The sequence below is a fragment of the Equus caballus genome, chromosome 21, assembly GCF_041296265.1.
Source record: "Equus caballus isolate H_3958 breed thoroughbred chromosome 21, TB-T2T, whole genome shotgun sequence".
Taxonomy (NCBI): Eukaryota; Metazoa; Chordata; class Mammalia; order Perissodactyla; family Equidae; genus Equus; species Equus caballus.
In genome coordinates this window covers 62,951,266-62,973,936 of record NC_091704.1, presented here as the reverse complement: position 1 = coordinate 62,973,936, position 22,671 = coordinate 62,951,266, and the positions used below count along the sequence as shown (strand labels likewise).

General features: G+C 39.5%; 2 protein-coding genes across 8 annotated transcripts in view; one reads left to right on the top strand and one right to left on the bottom strand.

Annotated features, from left to right (window-relative positions):
• The window catches only part of CTNND2 (catenin delta 2), an 888,536-nt gene extending 874,635 nt beyond the window's left edge, over positions 1–13,901 (bottom strand). For 4 of the 7 annotated variants that reach the window (XM_023625841.2, XM_070246034.1, XM_023625845.2 and 1 more), the window contains exon 1: positions 13,766–13,901. In XM_023625841.2, the coding sequence (XP_023481609.1) occupies positions 13,766–13,802 (37 nt within the window). In that variant the 5' untranslated portion in view covers positions 13,803–13,901. The remainder of the gene's footprint in view (positions 1–13,765) is intronic. The other 3 variants (XM_070246038.1, XM_023625842.2, XM_070246033.1) reach the window with 3 other exon arrangements.
• On the top strand, positions 13,146–18,806 carry LOC138919756 (dapper homolog 3-like). The gene is made up of 2 exons (XM_070246042.1): positions 13,146–13,284; positions 13,564–18,806. Exons 1-2 carry the CDS (start codon positions 13,277–13,279, stop codon positions 15,023–15,025), a joined length of 1,470 nt encoding a protein of 489 aa, XP_070102143.1. The 5' UTR covers positions 13,146–13,276; the 3' UTR covers positions 15,026–18,806.
• Positions 18,807–22,671: the final 3,865 nt, after the last annotated feature.

Here is a 22,671-nt window from a genome sequence, read left to right as displayed (position 1 = left end):
CTTCTGTCTGGTCTTCCTATTTCAACATATATCTGTGATATGATTCAATGATTATCGTATATTAAAAATTTATCCTATATACGGCATCTACTGAGAAGCCAGGCATGCATTAATACTCATGAGTTCCTATGTGTACTATTTCAGTATAGGATGAATTGTAAAGTCACTTTAATGACGAACCTTCAAGGAGGTTGCATTCTAATGGAGGCAGACAAGAAAAATAATACGCAAAACAACAAATAAATGAGGTGATTTCTGGTTCTCATACATGTCATGAAGAAGATAAAACAGGGTAATTGTTAGGAAAGCTACCAAGAGAGGGTCTGCTTCAGCAAGATGATCAGGAGAGACAGGAAGATAGCCAAAGACCAGGGGCGGGGGCCAGGGGAGATAAGACAGGAAGAGGTCGGACCTTTTCTGTTGGTCACTGCCAGGGTTATAAGCAAATGCAAGATGTGAGTGGATGCAGAGGGAGCCCTCTGCCTGCTGTGGGGATGACAAGCTGCAGGGAAGCTGAGGAAAGGCAGGGTGGCCAGCCAGGAGCCTGTTGCAGAAATTCTGCTGAGAGATGATGGCGGCTTGGATCAGCATGAGAAGAAGTGGGAGGTTCAACCAAGATCAGAAGCACTCATGTAATTTCAAAAAATAACTATAAAAAAGAACTGTGGTATTCCAAAGAATAATTTAAAATACCTTAAAGAACGACTCACATTCTTGATTAGTAATTCCCATTCATTTAGGGACGAATTCAATACCAAACATCCCAAATTTTCCACTAGAGCTGGTCCTTCCTCGGCGCTGGGACCTTGCTAGTTTTACCCTTGGTCTCTGTTACAGACTAAATGTTTGTTCTCCTGCCCTCCCAATTCACATGCTGCAGCCCTAACATCTAATGTGATGGTATTTAGAGACAGGGCCTTTCTATAGTAACTAGGGTGAAATGAGGTCATGAGGGTGGGGCCCTCATGCAGGGATTAATGGCCTTATAAGAAGAGGAAGAGAGAGAGATGCACGCACCAAGGAAAGGCCTTGTGAGGACAGAGAAAGATGGTGACCATCTGCAAGCAGGAAGAGAGCAGGAACCTAATCAGCTGGCACCTTGATCTTGGACTTCCCAGCCTCCAAAACTGACACATAAATGCCTGTTGTTTAAGACACCCAGTCTAGGGCATTTTGTTATGGCAGCCTGAGTGACCAAGACAGTCTCTTATAGTGTAGTGTTTTCATTTAGTAAAGTCCTTCCAAAGTCAGGTTTCACTATCACAACAGACATACCATCCAACACACCTTCCCTAACTTCTGTGATTGAGGGCAACATGGCATGTTCTTACATTCAGATTTATGTAATATTTACACCATTCAGCATGGTACTCATTATCCTGTCAGTGCTATAGAGCAGCCCATAGACCTGTTGTCAAAATGTTCTACCATCTCTTCCTGGTGATGCACAAACAGCTTCACAAACTTTTCTGACAGTACGATATTCTCTATGACATCACACATCTGCACATTGCAACACCAGAAATCTCACATCGCATCTATATTTTTTAGCTTGATATGCACGTGAAGCTTAGCTCCTGGATACAATGACAGCAAACTTTCCCATGTGGTGACAGTATTACTGCAAAGGGTTGAGTACCACGTGCATATACTGGGATGACCCACCTGCCTTGAATGTCCTTCTCATGGCCTTGTAATGGATGGAGAAGCAGTCTTTCCTTTCACCAAATGCCTAGTGCTACCTATCTTCAAAGATACACCAGCAGTAAACTTATAGGTAATAATGCCTTATTTACAGGAAAAATACTCAGCAGAAAAATTAAAATTACTCCTATAGTATGTGGGTAGCTATTTAATGGAAATCATGGGCATACACATTGAAAACTAGTAAGGTACAACAAATAAGAAGTAAAATTTTCCTTCGTAGTCCACAAAGCAATTTGCTTTAAAAAGTAAGAAGAAGAAAGAGGAAAGGCAATGGGCACCAAATACACCTGCGTGAGCATAAAAGACATTGAGAGAACCTGTGAAAAGACCTGACTTAAAGAGCATCTTCTTTGGGTCAGCATGTATCTTTAAACTCAGATGAATATCACCTAAGGAGCTTCTGAGGAGAAAACATGCCAAAATCTACTATTGGTTCAAAAATCTATGTTGCTTTTAAAATTCTTATTTTCAGTTTCAAAAGATAAAATATGGGAAAGTACTTGTAATGATGAACATGCTATAAAACTTGGAGGAATAACTTTGCTTATATTTCCTCCCACACCCTGTTCAACTCAAGATAGCATTTTATCAGGTTGTCACCCGCTCTCCCACTTGCAGCTCTGTATCACCTGCCATTCCGTAGGTCTAACCATTATTGTAAAATGCATAATTTGTCAGGCCACTAGGAAGCCACATAAAATCATATTATTAGACTGTGTAAATGTAAAGTATTTATGTTTAGTACTGAAAGAGCTCGAGTCCTAGTAGCAATTAATGCATTTTAATGAACTGGCACACACACGGGAGAAAGGGAAGTATTTCAGAGATGTGACAGTAAATAAGGCTTCATGGCCACTGGAGGTTGAAATTCAAGTCTGAAAAGAATATAAGTAGCTACTCTTCAACTAGAGAAAATGGCTAAACCACTCACAGGAGGGAAGATTATCTGGCTCTGGAATAGAACGTTGTTTCCTACTATTTATAACTTATCACTACTTCAAAGTTTATATTCAGCCCAGTTTGTTGACTGAATGGATTAATCAATGAACAATCGACCAGCCCACTTAAAAAGTTCTGTTGCAAAACCAGTTTAAGCTACCTGCTCCTTCTCATGTCTTAAAATTTCTGCATTACTTCCCAGGTGTTACCAAACTCCAACCCCCCCTCTTTCAGAGCTCACCAGAACATACTCAGTCTTCTGTGTCCAGACTCTGTATTTCTGGAGGAAGAAGGGATGCCACCGACCATCAGTTTGCCCCAGCCAAACTCTTGCCTCATCCTCTCACACTCTGCTGCTTTCTGGGGTTTTCCTGTACAAGCTAAGAGCACCCCATGAATCCTCTCCATGCTGAAATAGGAAATTTGGAATCATCATATGATTTATCACATGAATTTCCCTAAGCTGAAGAACAACTTGAGATTTATAAGAAAAATGGACCAGGGGGCTGGCCCCGGTGGCTGAGTGGTTAAGTTCACGCGCTCTGCTGCAGGCGACCCAGTGTTTCGTTGGTTCGAATCCTGGGTGCGGACATGGCACTGCTCATCAAACCACGCTGAGGCAGCGTCCCACATGCCACAGCTAGAAGGACCCACAATGAAGAATATACAACTACGTACAGGGGGCTTTGGGGAGAAAAAGGAAAAAGATAAAAAATCTTAAAAAAAAAAGAAAAAGAAAAAAAGCACCATATCTGAAACTGCTTTAAGCAGTGAGCAAAACCAGGATTAGCATCTCCTCTTGAGTACCTAAAATTTGCTACTCACTAAGCAGTGTACTCATTGAGGGAAACTAACTCCCCTTCTTTACTTCCTTCAAAAGTTTGAGAACAGCGAACAAATTATTATTTTTTTCCATAACTTACACATGGTTTCTTCCTATTGGCAGACTATAGTTAGAGTGAGAAGAATTCTCTGAAATTCTGTTCAAAGTATTTAAGGAAATATGCTCAAAAAATGGAAGCCAGCTACAGTTCACACTTCTAAAACTGTTCTGATAAAGCCCTCCAGGTGCCAGACTCGGCAGCCCACCAGGAGAGAAAATAATATTCTGAGACATGTGTACAGATTTCAATCTCTGAGCAACAGTAGGGCTTCACTCTACTTCCCTTTTAAGCAGCAAATATCGGTGCAAAAAAGAAAAAGATAGAGAGAGCTTTTTGGAGCCAATTTGGTATGACATAATTTTTGAAATGGTATAAAGAAATAACAGGAATTATTTCCACTGATGGATAAAGGAGAATTCTTCCTGGAGGCAATATTCAACAGTGTGGAATGTAGCAACAGCTTTACAATCATTAGGACTTGGGCATTTTATAACCATATTAGTAACAGAGGTCAGAGATTTAGTTTTACAGACAAGAAAATCTTCTAACTTCAACTCATATCAAAAAATTTAGCCTATTTTCAAGCACATCAAAAGTTCCAGAGAACATATTTTATATTTTAATGCTTGTTATGATTATGTTTCCCAAAGCATTTTTATATAAATTGTCATATCACATTCACAAAAACTGTGGATTTTGATCCCGATGAGCAAAGGACCAAATAGGCACAAATACAAAGTCACAAGAGAAAGCTACTGTCAAGCAGGATTCAGACCCCAGAACTCTGAATCCTAATCCAGTGTTCCCTCCAGAGTAGTGCAGCAACTAGCACCCAAAATGAACCAAAAGCAACCAAACTTTAGCTCATGAACCCTTTTTTTTTTTTGGGAGGAAGATTAGCCCTGAGCTAACATCTGTTGCCAATCCTCCTCTTTTTGCTGAGGAAGACTGGCCCTGAGCTAACATCCGTGCCCATCTTCCTCTACTTTATATGTGGGACGCCTATCACAGCGTGGCTTGCCAAGCAGTGACATGTCTGCACCCGGGATCCGAACCAGCGAACCCCAGGCTGCTGGTGTGAAGATGCGAACTTAATTGTGTGCCACCGGGCCAGCCCCTCATGAGCCATTTTTGACAATGAAAACAAAAGTGTACATATAGCCCACAATGATTAACAGATGTTTACTATGTGCCATTATTGTAGGATTTGAGGATCAATGATAAAAATAAAAGATAGATTACCAACATGGGGTGGGGGTGGGGAGAAACATGGTCCTATTTGATCAGAGAAAAAGGTCTATGCACTCGAGGGAGGTTCGGGGGGGGGGGGGTGGTGTATAGAAAATCATCTATGTGCCTAAATGGCATCCTAACTTACTCTTCCCAATAAACCCGAAACACACAGCAAAGTGACCGTAGCATATACACAAGCTTGCACCTGTGCGCCCCAGACTGTCACAGACAACTTGACTTTCACAGAGATCCCTGAGCCTGTGCAGGTGCCTAATTATGCTTCATGTGGGGAAAGCAAAAGCCAGAATTAGAGAAAAGGACATGTCATCTTGATTATTTAAAAGTAGAAAGAGATAAGGGGTTTGAGGTTCACTAACATACTAGGCTTTCCGCCACGTATTTTAGGACCATGGTCGCTTAATTTGCCCTCACAACCCAAAGACAGGAATTAATTCCCCTCTATCAACAATGACACCCAGTAGTAAGTTATCCACTTGCCTAAAAAGAAACGGAAAAGGTGAGATATGAACTCAGTCAAGTGAGGATACAACTATTAAGTATTCCCTCCACCATTTTCTCCACTGCTGTACCTACTACTCAGACACACAAAATCAGGGAGCAGAGAATGCTCCCTTAAAGAAGAACCCTCCTAGGAAAAGGGGACACATTTAACTACAAGAGTTAGAATTATGCTTTAAAAATAAGAATTAATAAAATGAGGAATAAATTGATAAATCATGACAAAGGGTAATGTAATTATTATAGACAAATAATACAAATCAGTAAGAAACACAGCAAAGAGACCAATTGAGAAACGTGCAGAGGATATGAGAAGAAAACTCACAAAAGAATTAGGAGTGCGTCATAAACTTATGTAATATTTAACTTTAGCCATATTCAAAGAGAAGCAACTTAAATCATAGAGGAACACAATTTTTCCCCTATCTAATTGGAATTTGTTGTTGTTGTTTTTAATTATGATACCCAGTGTTGAAATCATGGGGCAATTGGTACACTCCTGCCTTGCTGAGAGAAATAGAAATTATCTAACTTCTCTGAAGGACAACTCGACAACATATATCAACAGCTTTGAAAACTACCAGCTCTATGAAGTAATCTAGAGACCCAGATGAAAACTATTGAGGTGTAAATACAGCATCAAATATACTGCCAAAAAATGAAAATGCCATCAATCTCCAAAAATAGTGAGCTATTTAAGCAAATGATGTTATACCAAAGTATGAAAAACAAACACTAAAAATGAATACCCATTAAAAGCCTCCTTACATATTAAAAAGTAACAAAGCAAAATATGAGAAATCTTCTAAATTTAAAAATGTGAATAGATTAGCATTTATGCTAAAAACAGAGTCATTTCTGGGGCTTGAGATCCTGTATGAACTTCAGCTTCTTTTTATCATTTCTATATTTTCAAAATTTTAATGAGTAGGCAGTACTTTTGAAAACAGAAAAAAAATAATGAAACACTATTTGAAAAAGAGAAAAATACCATACTAACATGCTATAGTGTTCTAAGGAAGACAGTAACTCACTAAACCTACTCAATACATCCCAAATTTAAAACAGAGAAACTCTGGGTATGACACTGGTTAGAATTTGTGTAACACATACTCCATGAAGAATGAACCTTGTTAATTCAGTCATGTATTCAACTAATTAATGAAATTCATCCCAAAGAAAATATATAATATTCTTCTAAAAATTTAAAAGCATGCTTTTTTGTTCTCCGTAGTGATGTAATACACATCAAACCATGATATATTTGGTGGAAAGATAACATATAAAAATAAAACACTTGAAATCTTGCCATGAACACTATGGTCTTGTGTCTGCCTATGTGTGTATAGGGGTATGTGTGCTGGGTATCATATTCAATATAGTTTTTTGCCTTGAATTTCTTGTTAACCTTCAGTATCACAAATACTTTCCATTGAATTAACTATTCTTTGAAAAGATAACTCATAGCTGCATAATTTTCCTTTGGATAGAGGTGCCATAATACATCTATGCACCTATGATGGATTTAACATTATTATTCTTTTCCAACCTATCTCAAGCCAGAGTCTCATCCATATGCTACCAGCTCCAGCCTTGATGCACCATGTGCCACATCTTGGGTAAATGTGAGATGATTTCTACTATCTCTGTGACTCTTCACATGATAGTCATTTCTCCTGTCTGCCTTTCTGGAAAACTCCTGTACCTCCTCATCTGGTGACTCCAAAAAAACCACACTTGGCACCAGCGAGGACAGTGTTAGAGACGAAAGACTGAATTTGAGATTTTTTAGCTTTGGGAGACTTGGTTTGCTGCCAAAGAAGTTGCGCCTCCTGGAAGTTAAATTATTGTGTTACTGAAGGTAATGACTGCTATGCTACTCTAAGGTTTGAAAGTCCAAATAAAGTACTTGAGAAAGAAGAATAAAATTTATTTTAAGGAGTGAGCTTTTCTTAGGTTGAGTAGTCATGCTTGGAGTCAAATAAAACATCATGTCTATTTGGAAATTCAATTTTTTCTTCTTTCTTGACTGTGTCCATTATTGCTCCCATAAAAGTTAAAACACTAAATGACAGCCAAACTCTAAGTATCTACACTGAGGTAGAACGTGCTATGGATAATAGCTGGCAGGGATCTTCATTTATATACGGTGTGGGGAGTCAGACTTTGACACTGTCCTTTTTATGCCCACTTCTTACCACTCAGAAGGCCATCCAATTACTGGCAGAGTCTAACATGGGGAGTAGGAAAGAAATACCGAGAATGAGTTATTTTAAAGTTGGTAATACATAAATCAGCTGAACTTCACAGATCATACTCCCTATTAATCAGCCAGGGCATTAGACACTCCCACGATAAGTCTTGATATAGTATAAAAATATCATAAAATATTTAAAGAGCTCACCTACTAAGCAAAACACTGTGAAAGCTACTATACCCAAAATTCTACAACCAGAATTCCTTAGAAACCACATCAATGAGGAACACTTTTTCTCGACTTCGGATATTTTTCTAGGTGGAGGGAACTTAATTAATGTAACCCTTCTGGCCCCTCTCCAGCCCTTCACTTTCTCTGCCTCTGAAGAAGAAAGGAAGGAACTGGGCTAGGTCCTTCCTTCTTTCTCTGGAAATCCGCCTGCCTACAGAGAGCAAGGCTGGGGCTCTAGGGCTCAGAGACAGCTCTGTCTCTGTGGGAAGGGAGGAGGGGAGGAAGGCCAACGTCCTGGGATGTCATTCGGCATCATATTAAGCTGTATCTAATCAGAACTGTTATTTCGCCCGTAGTGGCCACTCCTTTATCTTTTTTTTCTTCCAACATCCCAACTTTTTCAGAACCTGGAAGGGTTGGAGGGGAGGGTTGATATTTATCTGGTTCCTTAAAGACACCACCAATCCAAATTTTATAATTTAAGGTAAATATATACCTTTCTATGATTTATGTTGTTTCATATTTAAATGAGAAAAGATTATAATAAGTATTATAAGATTATGAAGAGGCTCCTGAGCCAAAAGAATACACTATATAAAACATGTACGAAATGTATTTTTCTTAATACATATCTATTGGATAAAATTTCTAACACAGTTGTGATAATCATATCTATTAAGCAAAAAATGTTATTAATGAGAAAACGCCAGCCCTTATCAATGCAGGTTAAATGTATTTACTAATTTCAATGACAGAATTAACTGCTCCCCACCATCCAATGCTATAAACTAAACATCCCAATTAGTAATACACTCCATATCATTCAAAACTTACAGAAATTTTGACACAGTTATTTAACCAGCCAGAATTGGCTCACCCACTTATGTGATCCAAAAACCAGAAAGGTCTTTTATTATAACATGTATTTTACTACAGTAAATTATAATTGGCAATTCCCACAACAAGACATAAATTTGAATATAAATAACTACATTTATTGTCAAAATGTTTTTCTGACTGAAGATAAATTAGTCTCCTGTTATACAGGTCACACTCTGTAACAAATTCCATGATACAGGCAGGCATTCTTATCGTAAAAATTATGCCGCTGAAGATCACAGTTCTGCTCACAGGAGCTGGTCATAATCAAACCCAGAGGAGTTGGGCACTTCACTGAAGTTATTAAGAGGAAAATGACAAGTGAAAATGACCATTTATTTTCAAAAAGGTACCAATGCACACACTTTCTTACAAGAACTTGATTTTAACTGGGGTTGGGGTGGGGTGGGTCTTCTCTTTCTATAACAAATGTAGCTCTTTAAGTTTTCTTCTCCTTTGTCACAATGATATTACAATGGGATTCACGCTCTGTGGTTCTAAACAGAGCAGATGTATAATATTTGACCTCACCGAGAGTGATGCTTATTAAACTATCTATAATATTCTTTGTACAACATTAACCTTAGTAGAAAATTTGATTTTAATCAGGTGAATAATATACCTCTAATAAAGAGTACCAAAGTTTTGAAATTTCTATTAGATTAGAATCTTTTTTTAATAATGGTGCTGGAAGATGTAGTTTACTTCTCTTTTAGCTTAACTATTATATATTTTAATATGTAAAGGAATGGTACGCTGTAGAGTAAAAAACTTGACGTATCTTATATGCAAATTTATAAAAAAAGAATTATTATGATAAGAGTAACAGATCCATTTAATAGATATATATTGGATACAGCCATTTGGATATATCCATTTAATGGACAGATATATCCAGTTAAGAGAATATATCCATTTAATAGCCTCTGTTAGAGAGGGTGATGGCCCATATAACATATTTAATAATAAATAAATGAAGCATAAGTATCCATCTTAATATGCAGATATAGACCTCTTGTGTTTACACAAATGTTTAAAATTTACAAGCCACTTATGCACTCACTTTATCCTAAAACCAATCTTCTGAAATATTCTGTCTTATTGTACCCATTTTACAGCTGAAAAAAACTGCGCTAACACCTGAGGATGACACAAATGGCCTAGGACACACAGCTGAGAAGACACAGAGCTGGTATTCACTCAAAGCCAGTGTTCTCTCCACATTTCCGCACCTACTAGAAGCAGAGTTCAAAACAGCACTATACTATAATATACATATTCCAATATTTTATATATACATATTTTTTCATTGTGAGGCAGAGCCCAACTTTTTCTCTATAAATATTTTTCTGATCTGAATTGCCGGTTAATGGAATAATAAATTTCAATATATGTAATTCATGTTACAGATAACTTTTCAGGAATCTCACCAAGGGACACAGGTGAATGTTTGTCTAACATGGAAAGTTCCTAGGAAGCACTGTTTCACTTATTTAATCACTATTTCCAATTAGTCAAAAACTAATTGATACAGAGTAGAACTTCAATATCCTAATACAGCTATGACATTTCCTACAAATCAATTAACTACGAAACGGAGCTTGAAATTATACTTAACTGCTACGTGATCAAAAGACAAACCACTGGAGATGTCATAACTACACACTTTTGTTATGAGTCTTAACATTTTTAATAGACTAAAAGCACTATGATCAAATATTTCTGTGAGTTTCCTGCATCAGAGGCACTGTTTGTGAATATAATTGGATTCATTAAACCCAACCAGGCAGTTTATTAATCAGTAGGCTAGACTGGCCGAGAATGTGTTAGAAACTATTTATCTATGACATGTTCAATATTTTACATTAATATAAAAATCTGTTGCTTTGGCATATAATCAGTTAAACTTAAAACCAGCAACAAGTATCATGAACTGTTCCCACTCGAATTAACTTTTCACCCACATCCACATAACATGTAGCAGCAAAGCCATCAAGTACGGTGGCCCCGAGAACACCTTTGGAATATGGATGATAAAAACCATTGTGGAAGCCAACTAAAGAATTTGGCTTGAAAGTGTATTTTTGACTTGTAAATCAGCCAGCAAAGACCCACTGCACCACACCTTCAACAGAAGGACTGGATTTAAAAATACCTGCTGGTCTTCTCTTGGAAGTTGCTCACCCTCTGAATCATGGTGTTCAATCTTAAGTACTCTTAACTGTGTGGCATCTTTTACAAAAAAGATCTTTATTAAAAAAAATAAAAACTTTTAGGAAGAGTGATACTAGCATCACTGATTCTCCACTAAAGATGAAAATAATGTTCACACAAAGAAACAACCATAAATGGGTGTTCATTTCTCCTGTGGATAATCACCAGAAAAAAACCCTTTTGTGGTTCAAAACGCAACAGTTTCTATTTTAGTTCAATTGGCTTGTTATAACCAGATATACTGTCCATACAATGTATACCTGACTTTATCAACAAACAAATTACAATAAATTATTTTAAATGTAACTTTAATGTTTTCTGAAGTAAGGACAACCTGATGAAATCACTCTGAAGGAGTCTTCAACAATTCCACATCAGTGCATACTATATAAAAGAGAACTCTGAGAAAGCACAACAGAAACCAGCAAGTTCTACAGCATTTTCAGAAAAGTACTGCCTATTCAATTCCATGTCAAAAGTAATGTCATATTTGTGAATATTATAACTTCATTTTTAATTTTAAAGGTCATTATGAAAGTGATATTATCCTTAGAAATTATTTAACAAAAGTATAAATTGCATTTTCCAACTAATAGCGTTTGAATTTCATTTTTCTCCCTGATGAACCATTTCACTGGGAGAAAGAATTGGCTTGTATTCTATTGTGAAAGATGTGAAGCTGATGGAAATACTGTAATTTGACAGTGCATGACTTCTATTACAAACAAGGAAAACATTAGTGACATCTATAATGATTAGGTTATACATCTACACAAACATACACCAAATTAAATAACTCCTTTCTGCAAGACTATGACAATTTCATTACAGCAACAACCTCATGTACTTACTACAATTGCCATTCAATCAAGGACTATCATTTTCAATCCACAATATAACATAAAACTCACAGATATAATACATGTAGTTTTTCCCACGCCCACCAGCTGCTCTCTGTATGCACACATGGGCACAGAGCAATATCTAGCCCTTTAAGAATCATGTTTAAAACGGAAACAGTAGATTCAAATGAAAAGTGAAAAGAGAAAAACGAACGTCTCCATCACCTACTGCTTCTTTCTGGAAAAAAATTTATATTAAAACAATGCAAGGAGCACAACAGTATGTTCAAAGTGCTCTTAGAAAGTTCTCTGCATGTAAATAAGGTGAAACTAAAGCAACACTGGTAAAACTAATCACACCGTTCAGTCAACTCGAGCTGTGCAGACCTTGCTACTCTTTCTGCAACGCTGAGACCTGTTAGCTGAATAATTACAGGCCTCTCAAATTTCAACAGCAAACTCCAAATGCAATCATCTTCATTCAAGCCCTGAGATCTTGTAACCCACAGACCAGTAAGGAAGCCACTTAACAATTTCCCCAAAACATTAAAAATGGATTCTGCATGTGGCAAAGAGATTGTATGGCAGTTTAAAGCATCCGGTCCATATGTGAGGATGCCTGCCCTTATGTGTTATACTTCTCATAGAGCGAGACCCCGAAATCAGGCACAGCTTCATCCTTCAATTCGATATGTCATATCAAACACTTCTCCATGGGATTTTAGAAGTGTTGCGGCTCTAAAGTCTTTTAATCCTGTGGGTGAATTACTAACAGCAAAGAGATGAACTGAACTACCATCAGTAGCCTAAGCTGCGATGGGAGGATGCACAATGAGAGAACTCTTAGGTAGTTTTAGCACCTCCCTATTTTCATGCAAATCGTTGCAGAAAATTCCAAGCATCTTAAATAGTGGTCATATAGTTCCTAAAAGTGAAAACCTATGCATCTCAGGCCCGAAACTATGCTTAAAACATACCCCTTTTTCTAAACCAACATATTTTTTTGGATAACATTAGCCACGCATGTTAATAACACCTTTCAGAGCTAAAGCAAATTAGACCAGTTAACTGAAGCACAGAAAGGGAAGAAAAAAACTCCTTGGAACCACAACCTGCCCCTCTTTTCCCACACCCTTCACTACCCTAACATTTACAGCGAAACACAACTTTAAGCATTTTGGAAGTAACTGTTCTTTGTGGGAACGGCACACATACACACCCCAAAAATCCCTAAGGCTGTTTTCCCACCACACAGACCTGGGAGGCTGCACCACCTCTCCAGTGACTTAATTCTGAACGTAGTGGCTCCAACCAGCTGAGTAGCAATCGATGGAAATACATTACACATCAGAATAAGGGGAAGGTTGGCGAAAAAGAGCAGCTTTGCTTTCAGCCATTAATTACGGATCACCCAAATATCGCATCGCAATCTCTCATACACACGTACAGATTTCCAAACCTGGGTTTCAGGAGGCGCTTTCCAGAGCCTTGCTATCTATTGTCAGGACTCAGAAGCCCCCGAAACCTGTGAATCGAGCTGAAAACGCTTCCTCTGAAACCGCTAAATATAGACCAAACGGGCTCTGGGTCTGGCAAGCAGCGAGAGACTGAAGAAACGGCCATGGACGCATATGACTAAGTATTTCCATTTTGTTCTAGCCAAACATCGTAATGACATTGAACATAAGGGCAAAAGACTAGAGGGAAGTCCTCCCCACCCCCACCCCGTCTTCTCCCGTATATTAGGGACGTCATGAATGCAACGGGGATGTTCTTGAGGGTGGCGAGGAGCAGTTATTGTTGGTGTTGCCCTATATACGCCTCCTCTGGGGGAGATGGGTGGCAGGGAGGGGGAGCACGCAGAGAAGCCACTTGGTAACCGCTCCAAGAAAGGCACTAACCCTGGCCCCCATTTCAGGGAGAGCCGTCTTCCGAGAGGGTACCCGGCGCGATCGCGGTCCTCCCCCGGCTGGGAGGACCGCGCAGCAGCCGCCGCCGCCAGCCGGCCGGGAGCCGAGGACCAACCCCCACCGGCGGCGGAGGAGGAGGAGGGCGAGCAGGAGGACGACGCCGAGAAGGAGGATGCGCCTGGCCCCAGAAGCCCAGCGAAGGCAACTCACCGAACGGCGCGGCGCCCGATTGCTTCCTCGCGAACATGCACCCGCCACCAGCGACAGCTCCTCAGTCCGGGGAAAGGCGTGCGCGCCGCCGCCCGGCTTCAGGGCAAGGTCCTGACCTTGCCCAACTGCAGCATCTTCCGCTTTTGTTGTCTGAGCGCGGCCGCGGGACAAGTGATGCTGGCCGGGAGCAGGGGCGAGCACCGCGGGGGAGAGGCGGCTCCCGACGCGAGTGCGCTGCGCCCGGCCCGGCGGCCCCTCCGAGCGCGGCGAGCGCAGCGCCCCCTGCCCGGCTCTGCGGGCTCCGCGGGCTCCGCGGGCTCGGGGCTCCTCCGGGCTCCTCCGGACTCCGGGCGCCGCCGCCGCCGCCGCCGCCGGCCGGGCTCGGAGAGCAGCCGCCGCCGCGCCCGCCGCTCCGCTCGGCCGGCTGCCGCCGCGGGCGCGAGCCTAGGGCCGCCGCCGTGCGGCGCCCCGCGCGCGGCCCGCGCCACCTGTGCCGCCGCCGCCGCCGCGGCCGCCGAGGGCGAGGCTCCTCCCGCGGCGCGCGGCAGCCTCAGCCTCCACCTCTGCCTCGGCGGCCGGCTCGGGCGCCTGGCTAGTGAGGAAGCGTCCGCCCCGCCGCCCAAACCTGCCCTGGGTGCCGAGCATGCCCAGTGCCGCCGCGAGAGCGCGGCGCTTCGCCGTGCGCATTCCACTTCTCCTGGTTTTCGCGGCAGCAGCAGCAGGAGAGAGGGGAGGAGGCCGCGGGTTGGGAGAGGGCCGAGCATCCTTGGGAACGCACGCCCTGGCCTTGAGATGGGTGGATGCTTGGGAACCAGGGGAAAGCTGGAAGGGACCTGGGAAGGCCTGGAACCCTGGGTTGGACCGGTTCTCAAAGGGCCAGTTTCTTCATTCACGTGCAAGATGCTGACACTTTATTGTGATGGGGCAGATGTCAGCCTGCAAACAAAGGGGCAGGGGTGGAGGGGTTCTAGAATAGCTGGTGTGTGCCTTGGAGGCGGGGGGCAAGCTGAATGTGCATGCTTCTGGATGGAGGTGGACGCTCTCAAATCCTGTGGTTCTAGAGCAAAGAAGGCAGGACATCCATCTGCCGTCTTCCCACATCGCCTGTCCAATCTTACTGTCTCTTCCAGTGCTTATATTAAACATGCTTTTCGCGGGTGGAGAGACATTCTTGTTAAACAAAATCCCTCTGGTTTTGAATCTGGAATGTATGTAAACTTCCGGCAAGAAAGACCCTTGTCCAGTCTGGAACTTGAATAGATCGCAAGGACAAATTCCCCTCCTCCTCCTGCGCCTCCCCTTCCTTCTTCTTACTTCAGCACCTCTGCCGCGTTCTGCTACTCCTCCCCTTCCCCCCTTCCAGGCTAAAATGGAAACCCTCACCTGCGTCTTCCTCCATAGTCTTCCTATACACCCTGCATTGTTCTCTTCATTTTCAGATTGGTTTTCTGTATCACCTCGTGGTTTGACAGCTCACTGACTCCATCGGGACTTCTCTGCTGTGAAATATATACAGCAAGTAGGATCACTGTAGCGAACAGTGAAAGTCTTGTTAGAAAACAAGAACCATGTCATGTACAAAAGAAGTCCTCTGGGCCTTCACCTGTGTCCCTCTGTTTCAGAAGTCATGTCGGGGCTCACCCCTGCTGCAGTTACAAGTCATGGGCAGACAGAGTGCATCCTGCCCGGGGCCAGGGCCAACGCTTCTTCTAATGATGCCACAGCTCCCCATCCCTGATGCTGTAGGTCCCAGACTGTCTGAGGTTGTGAGCTTTTCCACTCCACCCCTCCCCAGAGCTGAGACACAGATAAGCATGACACAATACAAGAAATTGTAACCAGAGGGATTTGGGAGCTTATGATTTTCAGTAACAAAGTGCTTCTCTTTTGTGTCAGAAGAGATTATCCAACAAAGTTAAATGACTTGAATATTTATCCGAGGCTATTCCCTATTATACTTTGGAGTAAGTTAAAATATAATTTGAAGTAAGAGCAAAGGAGAAAAGTTGTAGACAGATTAAATAGGTAGAAATCAATGCAAGGAGCAGCAGATTAAGCAAAGACTTTTGACAACCAATGTTTGCTTTTAATCCTCCTACACCAGAGCTGGACATGCATATGCAGGCTTGGTCTCACCTCCAAAAGTAGTTGTCTAGCCCGGCTCCCAGTTTTAAAGCTGGCTCCATATTAAAATACTCCTGACTCTTGTAAGAGAAAACACTGCAGGGCCATTTTTCAGCACATGTTGAACTATATTTCAGTTCTCAGAAAGGCAGTTCAATTACCATGGAGTACTTGGTAAAAGACAAATTAGCAGCACTGTGTCCATTAGGCCACATTATATTTTAAAGGATGCTCTTTGTTTTCACCTTAGCTTTGGTCACATTTTTGGATTTTTTTTTTTAACTTGTATTCTTGTTTGCATCTGTTAACTCAAGAAGTCATTTGGGACATGAGGGGCAGCTATTGAAGGGAGGTCAATTACTCTCTGGATTAAATTTGAAGTACGTGCATAGATACCATCCAGATCAAATATACATGTCTTTTGTGACTATATGGAATGAGTTGAGAAAATAACTTTCTAAAGTTTCTAGAGTTATTTTTGATATGAGCAATGGCAAACCCTATTCACTAATTGTTCGCCTTGGATATGACCCACAGACTTCTTAGGAGGATGCGCGAGGAGGGTATTTAGGGAAAGCAGTGATGGCCTATACCACTTTGATTTAATTTGCACTATGCCTGATTTCACTGGGACATTTATGATTTCTAGTCTTCTAAAATAATTTGTAACTGAAGATATTATTAAATGCACAATTAGATAATATTGAAAAATAAAGTAAAAGGAGCATGTGTAGTGTGAGATCTTGGGACGACTCACTGCTGCCATCTTTTGCCTCCTGCTTCTGATAGTTCCTGTAAAAAGGAATATTCTGAATTCCCTAATTTACTAGAAGACCAGAAAGTTATTAGCTTATTATATTCAAATTATAGCACTCAATACTAGATGAGAAATCTTTTGTTTCTTCTGTTTACGTGTCATTAGTTATGTAATACAGAAATGACATCTAAATACTAAGTGCTGTATCTCTTGATTTTTCAAATCACTTTTGAAAATATTAAGCAAATATATTTTTATATGAAAGTTTCACTTAACTTTTAGAAATAAGATCTCATAACTAAAAGTGTTTTTATAAGTTCATGTATCATATTTTACAGCTCAAAATATGGCAATTTTAGAAGAGAAATGACCTTGTTTGATTCAAAGCAATATAAACATAGCGCTGTATCTTGCTACTGAGGTTCAAATAGAAGATAATATTCCTGAAATTTTTAAAGTGAATGATTTATTGATAAACAAATGGAAATTTTTCAAGTTGGGAAATTAAACTATTTGATTGTTGCTGTCCAGAATTTAAACACGGAGAGTAATGATGTTTCTTCAAAGCTTACAATTTAAATTTTAAATCAAATTCTCTAGAATAGTAATGTAGAATTGTTATAATAACTATATGTGTGTGTATATATACATATATACGTATGTATATATTTGGGGGCTAATATTGGTCAAAAAGAGATGCATTTGTTACTAGAAAATGTTACTCTGTTTTTAAAGACTTTCAAAGTAGTTAACTAATTTGAATTAACCATTTTAATTAAGATCATTGATAGGTCATTTCACTGTTTGATTCAAAACTTCACAATTTCACACAAACTACTTTTTACTACAGCTACTACTCATATGATGGTGTCATTCATCCATTCATTCATTCACCAGCAAAAGTATGTTGAGCATCTACCGTGGTTCAGACACGTAAAATTTTGGTGATTCAATAGCAAACAATAGACGAGAAGACAAAATCCCTATCCTCATGAAGTTTAATTATAAATTGGGGTTATTGGGTGATAGAAGAAAAAGAAGCACACTGAGGAGATAATCGCACTCAAATATCATTTCTTTCTAATTGTCCATATGCTTTAGGGTGTTGACAATTCTTTTATTCAATTCCTTTTCTTCTGTGTTCTCTCTTCGTTTTTGCCTCTTCAAGGGATTTTTGCTTATTGTGCCAGCACATAGGTAGCATGATGAGGAAATAGGACCCAAAGTCCTGAAGCTAAGCAAGGAGAGGGATAGAGAGAGTGTGTTCAGTAATGGCTGAAGCCCTTGGAGATAGAGTGGAACCAGGCGTGGACTCAATGAAGGAACTAAAGAACAGTGAGGTATCACGTGAAGGCCCCTGCATGTATGAGAAGTTATAACCTGGTGCTAAAATGTCTAAATTCAATGTAAGCTGGTCAGGCATTGAGAAGGTCAAGGATTATTGATCAGCAGTGGACAGTGGATCAGAAGTATGGGTCAACAGGCATTGATGAATTACAAATACAGAGAGAAGACATCAAATTATGGAATGTGAAGTTGGGCACAGAAACCTGATAATAGGCAGCAAGGAAAAATTAACTTTATGCTATGATTTCTCAGCAATGCTTATAGATTTAATGGACTTCTAGAGGATGAAGAAATTGACTCCCCAGTTTGACTGGCCTGATGCCGACAGAGAAGACTAAGAAGGAGCAAGTGCATGAAATGAGATCCAAAGAGTGGAAGAGAGGAATTCTTATCAAGGTTCATCCAGATAAATTTTAAGGCAGAGTTGATTTAGTATGAAAATTTCGTTGACAAAATTTCAGTTTTTACACCAAACATCTAGGTCAATGGCTCTTAAAGGAAGTATTACTGCCTCCTCAGGAGGTATTTTAGAAAAGTGTGAGAGTGTATTTTCTTATTGACACTAGCATTTAATGATCACAAGCCACACATTTAAAACATTCTGTAACATATAGGGCAATCCCACAGGGGGAAGAATTGCCCGTATACTTCACAGCTTTCAAGGATCCCGCCAATCATCCATGGCTGTTAAGGATCTGTTCACAGGTATCTAAGCCTACAACATTATTCCATTTTACATATAAGCAAGAAGCATTTTTGCATAGTTTTAATGTACATTGAATTTTGCAAGAATGCCACTAAAATATCAATTACAAAAAATATTTAACACTTTTGTTCAGAAATTTCCCGAGGCTTCCTCATAAGATTAAGAGCAACATCATCAGTAGTATGCAACTCAGCAAAAGAACACTCATGTATCAGATGGTTGTCATAGCCATTACCTTTACTGTGTTTCTAAGTATAGGGGCAAGTCTCAGAGTATTTGGTTAGCTCTTCTAGCCTAGTTGTGACCAAGCGCTAACCCAAAGAAAAACATAATTATTTTATTCTCAATAACTTTCCTTGTATTTCTTCTTTGTATTTATGTTAAGGTACTGTGTAGGTCCTTAAAAATCAATTAATATCTTTGAATTTCTTTTCAGGATAGCAAAGTATTACACAATACTTGTTATAAAAATGGGGCATTGGGTTTGAATAGGTTTGAGAATGAAACACCTAAATGATTCACTTAAGAAAATCAATAGCATCTATTATGATCATGTATACTGTAGTGCCAAGAAGGAAAGCTGGGTTCATTAACAAGTTTGGACCCCACCACCAATCCTTTACAATCAGGTAGTCTGTAAAAAATAACAATAATGATTAATCACATATGCAGTCCTCAAAAGTGGCCTGCATGTTCTCTATGTTTTGTCTGTGTACATGGAATATGTACGTGGCTAGTAAGGTTTTATATTTCTTGTAGTCACATTCATTTTGTTAAATATAGACATATATTATTTTTAAATGTATTTATATTATATATATTATAATATAAATGTTTTATCCTTGCAGAATTATCAGGGATAAGGACTTCTTAACAAATTTTCCAAATAATTGAACATTAAGTCTGTGTAAATATTTTGTTGAACATTTGGTTTGGCTTATTATAAAAGTAACAAATTCTTATCAAAATTAATTAGAAAATTCAAAAAATTATGAAAAAGAAAAGATCATAATCTCATGACCCAGAACTAAAACAGTTTGGTTTAGCTATAGGCCACAAATGTTCATCCTCTTATTCGGTTCAAATTATATTCCTGTAATTTTCCCATTCCATTTTTTGTGGCTATGCTTTCCTATTCTACGGTTAGATGACTCTATTTATAGCCAACTTTCTATTTTGTGCATTTTGGCTGTTATTACACGATTTCTCTCATGACAATAAAGGTTCAATTAAGATTCTTTTCTCAAATTGTTTGAATGATAAACACTCAGATTGAAAAATGGACGAAATTTCTATTTCTGGATAAGGTGGAATTGCTTGTGTCAGCCCAACGCTTCTATTGAAAATAATTAGAATTCTTAAATAAAAAACAAAAATATTTCCCTAAAGTATCAGTAATCTGCTGAAGCAAGAATAACTAAAGGAGCCACAATTCCAGACAGAGGAGGATGTGGAGAGTTGAACTGATGCTGTATATCTGCTTTTCCCTGGAAAACTTTGCCAATTCCAGAGCAGTGAAAGAGCCTGAGTTTTGAGACTTTTCCTGGGCAGAGGGCCATGTTTGAGACACAGATGCAAGTAGAGGTTTTTCTGGTCTCACGGGGCTGCAAATTAAAACCTAATCAAGATCCCAGTTAGAAAGAAGAGACGAAGAACTGAGGCTGAAACATGGATGGTTTTCCCTTCAAAACGTTTTCTAATTTCTGAAGCTGCACAGAGCTAAAAAGTTAAAGCAAAAAGCTTCTGAAAATCAGAATATAATTTTAACAGTCTGGTTGCGCAGAGGAGAAAAGCATTTGCATCAGGACATTTCTGAGCCAGCGGCCTTGGGAAATACATCAGGTTCTCAGTTAAAAACTCTAGAAGGTTGCTTCCTTAGAGCTGGGGAGAGCAGAGGTAGATGGACACTTATCAATACTGTGGCCCCAGCTCAATTCAGCTAAGTCCCTGATTGGATTAGAGGTGACTGGGTCATCTATTTGCCTAACAGAGGAAAGCATGAACCCTTTCAGGCAAACTTCTAAAATTTTTTAATATACAGTGTTCAGCATTCAGTAAAATTTATCATGCAAGGATAAGAACAAACTAACAACCAATCAACAAAAGTATAATAGAAATAGACCCACAGGTGATCCAGATTCTGGTGTTAGCAGATAAGATATTTGAAATAATAATGATCAATATGTTCAAGAGCATATAGGAATGTAGGAAAAGATACAAAAAAAACATGAAAAGATGGAGAAATTCACCTGAGAATTAGAATCTATGAGAAAGAATTCACTGGGAATTCTAGAAATTAAAAATGTAATAACTGAAATTAATTTTAACAATAAATTTTATTTAACCCATTGTATACAAAATATTATCAAGTGCACCTGAAACACTTGATAAAATCAACATATGCTGGATTATAAAGCAAGTCACAACAAGTTTGAAATGATTGAAATCATTCAGAGTATATTCACAGACAATAGTGGAACTAAGTCAGAATTCAATAACTAAAAAGAAATAGAAAATAGCAAATTGTCTTGTTAGGAACTTAATCTATACTACTTCAAAGTAAATCTACTTAAGAAAGTTGAATTATTTTCACATAAGTGATAAACAACATATGTACATCAAAACCTGAGTTTTGTGAGATGCCACTAAAATAATCTTTATAGTATCTATACAATCTATTATGTCATTTATAAAATATATGAACTACAACAAGTTGCAGGTGTTGGACTGCAGTCAGTGTAAGGCTGCTATCCTTGAGAGAAAGGGGGGATACAAAAGATGCCCTACTTTTACACAGGCTTTCTCCCTAGGAACATTTTCTGAGGTGTGGTGCATTTATATAGAATGCAAGCAAGAGCAGTAGTTTCACAGGACAGAGAAGGCAGAGATTAGGGTTTCGCGTTCCTAAGGAGGCTGTGATTTAGGAGAGACGGTACCAAAGAAGGAGGAGCCATAGATGGAAATCCAAAGTTTCCATAGAGATCCCACTTGGGATCACTTGATCAAATCCTGGATTCATGGGAGTGGAACAAGACTCTACAAAGCTAGGTAGACAGCTGGGAGGCAGTGAGCTGAGCAGAGATTTTGGAACTTGTTCAATGCTATGGAGACTTTGATGGTCAGGCCTAACCAGATTAGGGAATCATTATGAACAAGTCAAAGACTGAGTCAAGTACCAGAAAGGCCACCTGCCAAGAGTGTGTGGATTGAATTGTCTTCCCTTAAAATTCATATGGTGAAATCCTCACTCCCAGTGTGACTGTATTTAAAAGTAGGGCCTTTAAAGAGGTAATTAAGGTTAAATGAGGTCATGGGGATGGGGTCCTAATTTAATAGGACTGGTGTCCTTGAGAGAAGAGGAAGAGAAACCAAGGATGGGTATACACAGAGAAAAGACCACGTGAGGACGTAGTGAAGGTAACCATCTAAAAGCCAAGGAGCGAGACCTTAGAGAAACCTGCTGACACCTTGATCTTGGACTTTCAGCCTCCAGAACCACAGGAAAATAAATTTCTATTGTTTAAGCCACGCAGTCTGTCGGATTTTGTTATGGCAGCCCTAGCAAACTAATACAAAATGTATATCCGGCCACATTTCTGGATTGAGGGTTACAACCTAGAAGTATGAAAAAAAAAAAAAGCTGTAATAGACCTCTTTGAAAGAATCCCCAAACCAAGGCCTGACAGATCAGTATATTCCACTGATACTTTACTGTCTGCCAACATAGAACTCAATACTTTTTCAGGAAAAACAATGTAACCCGGCGCCTCTTCAAAATATTATCTGAAATTTTCAGAACACAATTTAAAAAATCACATTCAGTAACCATACAAAGAAAGAAGGAAAAGGATTCGTCATAATACATTTGTTGAAAACTAAAGATTTTGAAAAAACATCGTAAAAGCAGCTAGAGAAAGACAACACATTACATACAGGAAAACAACAATTGGGAAAACCCATAGATTTCTCAAA